Here is a 5,712-nt window from a genome sequence, read left to right as displayed (position 1 = left end):
TTCTCCAAGCACAAAGAGAAACGCATCTAGCGAGTAACCTCTTCGGGTGATGTGGAATAACTTGCAGATAAACAAAAACCGTGATGTATTAATGAACACTACTAATAATACAAAAAAAGGTAATCCATACATACCTTCTAAGACCTTTTCATTCAATCCCATCTTCGCAGCTCAAGACATCAGAGAAAGAAAATGGAGAGAAGTGAAGAATCAGGAGGAAGTGTGAAAATGAGGAATCTGTGACCGGAATATGGTGCTAAAATGAAAAAAAAACCTATAAGTAATGAATTAGGAAAAAGATTGCTGACTTGGTGTGTTTCCATTAAATCATTGGTCTACTATGTGACACTGAAAAGAAGAAAAAAACGGTCGTATTTCAGATAATATTGAGTGCATAAAAGAACAAACTATAAAAAAACCTATCTCCATGGGCCAAGTTCAGTGTCGTGTCGTTGTCACATTTGGTGGGCCCTGGTTACCATACGAAGCCAGGAGCATGGGGTAAGCGAAAGAGTGCTGAAAGTACATGTGTAGCCTAGGTTGTACTGTGAAATTTAGAGAAAAAAATGTTCTAGTTTCGGAGATATTGTGAAGTACTTTGTGTTTTTTCGAGTGAGATGACGACCGAGGTGACGTTATTGGGCCCTGGTTACTAAACTAGGCCAGGAGCATGGGGTAAGCGAAAGACTGCTTAAAGTACATGTGTTTCCTAGGGTGTATTGTGAAATTTAGAGAAAAAAATGTTCTAGTTAAGGAGATATTTTGAAATTCTTAGAAAGTCAGCTGAGATAACCCTTTACCGTGGGCCAAGTTCAGTGTCGTGTCGTAGTCACTTTTAAACGGCCCTGGCTACTAAACTAGACCAGGAGCATGGGGTAAGCGAAAGACTGCTTAAAGTACATGTGTAGCCTAGGGTGTATTGTGAAATTTAGAGAAAAAAATGTTCCAGTTAAGGAGATATTGTGAAAAACTTTGTGCTTTTTCGTGTGAGATGACGACCGAGGTGAGGTTATTGGGCCCTGGTTACTAAACTAGGCCAGGAGCATGGGGTAAGCGAAAGACTGCTGAAAGTACATGTGTCGCCTAGGGTGTATATTGAATTTTAGAGAAAAAAATGTTCTTGTTTAGGAGATATTGTGAAGAACTTTGTGCTTTTTCGTGTGAGATGACGACCGAGGTGAGGTTATTGGGCCCTGGTTACTAAACTAGGCCAGGAACATGGGGTAAGCGAAAGACTGCTGAAAGTACGAGGGTCATCCGGAAAGTAGTACCCGTTCGTGCCGCATGAAGTGCTGACGACGCGAGTAGCCGCTGGACGAGGTCAGATAGCTTCAGTGGCTTGTCTGCCTTCTCTGAGCCAAGTTGCGTGACGCTAGCATTGCCTGTGTTGTTTCTGTGATTGTTTACAATGTTTAAAAAAATTGAGAACGCCGCCAGTTGTGAAGTGAGGGCAGTGATTAAATTCCTCAATGCAAGAAACGTTCGCCCATGTGATATTCATCGCCAATTAAAGGAGGTGTATGGAGACAATGTAATGGACGAGTCGTCTGTTCGGCGGTGGTGTCGCAACTTCAACATGGGGAGGGGGAACACACACGACGATGAGCGTTCGGAGAGACCGTCTGTCATTACAGACCAACTGGTGAGCTCAGTTGACGAATTCGTGAGGAACGATCGGCGCGTCACAATTGATGACATCTGTGAGCATTTTCCCAATGTTTCTCGAACAATTGTTCATGAAATTGTTAAACACCATCTGCATTATGCAAAAATTTGTGCAAGATGGGTCCCTCGCGTATCTCAATGAGCTGGCGGCGAAGGACTATGCAGCAGGAATACAGAAACTTGTCACACGTTATGACAAATGCCTTAATTTGCTTGGAGATTATGTTGAGAAGTAGTTTAAAGTATCCTCTTTCAAATAAAATTTTTTATGTTTGTTAATATTTACTTTTGTGTCTTTATTTCACGAACGGGTACTACTTTCCGGATGACCCTCGTACATGTGTCGCCTAGGGTGTATATTGAATTTTAGAGAAAAAAATGTTCTAGTTTCGGAGATATTATGAAGTACTTTGTGCTTTTTCGTGTGAGATGACGACCGAGGTGAGGTTATTGGGCCCTGGTTACTAAACTAGGCCAGGAGCATGGGGTAAGCGAAAGACTGCTGAAAGTACATGTGTAGCCTAGGGTGTATCGTGAAAATTAGAGAAAAAAATGTTCTAGTTTAGGAGATATTGTGAAGTACTTTGTGTTTTTTCGTGTGAGATGACGACCGAGGTGACCTTATTGGGCCCTAGTTACTAAACTAGGCCAGGAGCATGGGGTAAGCGAAAGACTGCCGAAAGTAATTGTGGTGCCCAGTGTGTATTGTAAAAATTAAAGAAAAAATGTTCTAGTTTAGTAGATATTGTTAAGTAATTTCTTGTTTTTTGTATGAAAGGGCGACCCTCGGGACTGCACTGGGCCCTGGATGCTACATTACTCTATGGATGTGGGTTTTATGCCTACGCCGTGATAGAGCGGGGATTGCCGAGTGTTTTTGGTGATTTTCAAGAAAAGTACTTTTCTAGTTCAGCAGATATCGTCGAAAACGTTTTCCTTAGGACCTTGTTTTTGCTATGAAAGACGACCCCCCGCTTGGGCTAACTTCAGTGTAGAGTTCTTTCTAGGGCCCTTTATCGTTTACTACATAATTCATCCCGGTCTTACAATTGCAAGTGATTACAGGGAGTATCACTGAGTGTAAGATGTCCGTTGTAGTCGGATTACTGCAATGGTTTGGGGGATTTACTTAGTTACGTCGTGCTAAAATGTTTACGTTGGTATGACTGAAAAATCCAGAGCTCCAACGGCCGGTGGGTAGTCGTGGGCTAGCTCTCCGTGGGCCAAGTTCAGTTAAGTAAAGATACGGGAGGGAGAAAAGAGACTGAATTCTTCCTAATCATTTGCCTAGCATTAATAGAAATGTATCGAAACTTAACAAACAGATCAACAGGTTATGGACATAGAAGAGGGCTATAAAGCAGGGTTTTTTTTCAAAATGTTCAAAAGTAGTGGCCGTGTTAACGCCGTTTTATAGCATCAGGAGTAAAAAAATTAAATTATTGGCGACAGTAGACAATAAAAGGATTGGGAAATAGACACGAATAGCTCAATCTTACGTAAAGTATTCGTGGAATGAAAATGAAATTACTTTATCACATGATAGAGCTGTTAAGGGAGGGTGAAGGTACGAGATTAGACGTGAAAGATAACAGTTCTGACAAGGCTCTAGAGTGGAAGGCCTTCAATTATTATCACCATAACTAAGAAATGCACTGGTAAATGACTGTAAAAAATTACTTATTAGTACGTACGTCTTCAAAGCTGTAAAAAAACTATTTGCAAAGTAGGAACATATCCAAGGAATATATAAAATAGTTAACAGCTTCGCTGTCACTCATGAATTCTTAATAGTCGATGAGGAAATTTCCGTTCGAAATAAACACACGTTAGGTGATGATTATGATGACAATTATGATTTAAAAAAGTTAATCTGAAAGATTAACTTTTAAAACTCCGCGCAATTATGTGCTCATGAATGGCAAGGTGAAATTTGTGGAAAAATTATAATACAAATATTTGTGATAAGTTGACAACAGAAGTACGAAAAGCGTTTATTTCCCGCTCTAGTGGCAGTGCCTATAGGACGCACAAGAGCGAGTGGAAAAGTTAAGCCGTTTGAAATTTTGCTACATACTGTTAAAATACATCTAATTAAGCTGAATTTCAGCCATAATCTAGGGTAAGACTTCAAAAGAATCTTTTGAAATATTAAACGGTGTGTCAATGTCCTTTTTTTGACATTTCAGCACCAGTTGTGTGACATTTTAATGTTAATTAAAGAGGCATCTTAAATCATTTGACAGTTTGGAAATCCTCCAAAAGCGAACGAGATCATAGAGAACGTTCTACCTACTGTTATACTAATATTTTTGTCGGTTATATTTGAGCATAGTGATGCCTTGAAATATTAGTCATATATGCTAAGATACTTTGTTAAAGCTTAGAAGCTCATGTGTATATTTTAACATTGTTATGGATTATCCTCTACTGCAGTACTAGCATCCAAAGACCGAAGGTTTTGAGATGAGTCATAGAAGAACAAACTCGAAGAAAACTAATGTTTATGAGCAGGAAACGGATTCATATGCGCTGAACAAATTGAGAGCTAATGTGATGAAACTAAAGCGCGAGAACGCTCAACTACGCGCAGTGGTTGCAGCATATACTGGTAAGCATGCTTCGAATCTTTATTCTTAATTGTTATCAATAATTCTTTTTCCAAGAAATGTTACGTATCTATTAATTATTACAGATAGCCGCCGATGTACCGGCGACCTGGCTTCAATCAAAGCAACTTTGAAGAAGCACATTGACCAAATCAATGAAACTATCCAAGATGAAGTATCACGTCTGGTAAGCAGGTTCTATCAATAAAATGCGAAAAACGAACCGCTAAATATAATGAAAGAGGGACAAATGAATGAAGCAGGACGATCAGAAAAAGATAATTGTCCTCGAATAAACGTATGCAATGTTAACTCTTCAATCATTTAATTATTCGATGATTTCTCCAATACGTTTTATTTTCTTGCAGGTTGAGTTCCATAGGCGTTTTCGAATGTGCGATCAACTAGACGCCATAGATTTAGTAGATGTTTCCAGTGATTCCAGTGGTGAAATCACAAATCCCACAAGGCCACAGAAATCACTATCGCCGGAACAGGCGAGTCAAGCGAAGTTTTTAGAAGCTGATGGTACTGAAGGCACCATAAGCTCCCGTCTACAGGGACAGGAGCAACCTAGTGGTTCTAAAAACCAAGAAAATGTAAATGCAGAAACGGCAACCAACTATACACGAAGACAGATGCCGTTATTGAATGTACAAGCGAGCTCATCTTGGTTTGTAGAAGCAGATTCTTGCGGAAAAAGAACCCCCCGTGTACAGAGACAGGTACAACGTATTACTCCCGAGGTAAAGGTTGGAGTTCATGAAATAGAGCCCAAGAGATCCAAGTTATTGAAGGAAACCAAAACTGGCAAGACACCTCTTTTAAGGAGTAGTTCTAAATCTGTAACTTGCCCAAATTGTGGGCATGGTATTGAGGGACTTAGTGGAGTGGAAGAAGCCAGAAAGTGAGTAGGTAATAAATATGTTTTGATTACCTAAGTGGGTTTCCTTTACCATTGAGATGTCTGTGTCAATCATGTTCTTACTTAAGTCTGAAATGTCCATGATGGCTGATATTGTTTGAGCCATTGTGGAAAAAGTACAAATATGTGCAATCTGATAGTGGTAGAAGTTGACCACTAAAGGACTTTTGTTCCATTACTTAAAGTTTTATGTTGTTTGTTGTCCCTGCCTGTGTTACAAGGGAAGAGGCCATTCAAAGCTAATATTTTGATTGTTATTTATGTAAACCAATTAAAGTCTCTTGATAAAGTATGCTTTTTGTGTTAGCATCAGATATATGCTAATGAAGTTGACTTTCTCTTTGAGCAACAGGTAACCTTTGATGCAAATGCTGTCGACTCCATGTTCTTCACCACTTCCTTTCTATGTTACTGCTTTATGTTTATGAACAATATAGAGTTTTACTCATATACATTAGTGCCATTGTAGGTGTGACTATTTACATTATCAAAATCACCCTCTAGAATGATCTT

At 39.4% G+C, this 5,712-nt stretch overlaps 1 protein-coding gene across 1 annotated transcript; it reads left to right on the top strand.

The window, feature by feature from the left end:
* Window positions 1-3,679: 3,679 nt before the first annotated feature.
* Window positions 3,680-5,500, top strand: LOC139685891 (uncharacterized). Its single transcript, XM_071583021.1, has 4 exons — window positions 3,680-3,787; window positions 4,102-4,276; window positions 4,361-4,461; window positions 4,643-5,500. The coding sequence occupies exons 2-4, from the start codon at window positions 4,132-4,134 to the stop codon at window positions 5,183-5,185; spliced, it is 789 nt and encodes a 262-aa protein (XP_071439122.1). The 5' UTR covers window positions 3,680-3,787; window positions 4,102-4,131; the 3' UTR covers window positions 5,186-5,500.
* Window positions 5,501-5,712: the final 212 nt, after the last annotated feature.

Source organism: Hetaerina americana, unplaced genomic scaffold (assembly GCF_022747635.1).
Source record: "Hetaerina americana unplaced genomic scaffold, ioHetAmer1.1.p SCAF_12, whole genome shotgun sequence".
In the NCBI taxonomy this organism is placed as follows: domain Eukaryota; kingdom Metazoa; phylum Arthropoda; class Insecta; order Odonata; family Calopterygidae; genus Hetaerina; species Hetaerina americana.
The sequence above is the reverse complement of the archived record's forward strand: the minus strand, read 5'-3'. Positions and strand labels throughout refer to the sequence as shown.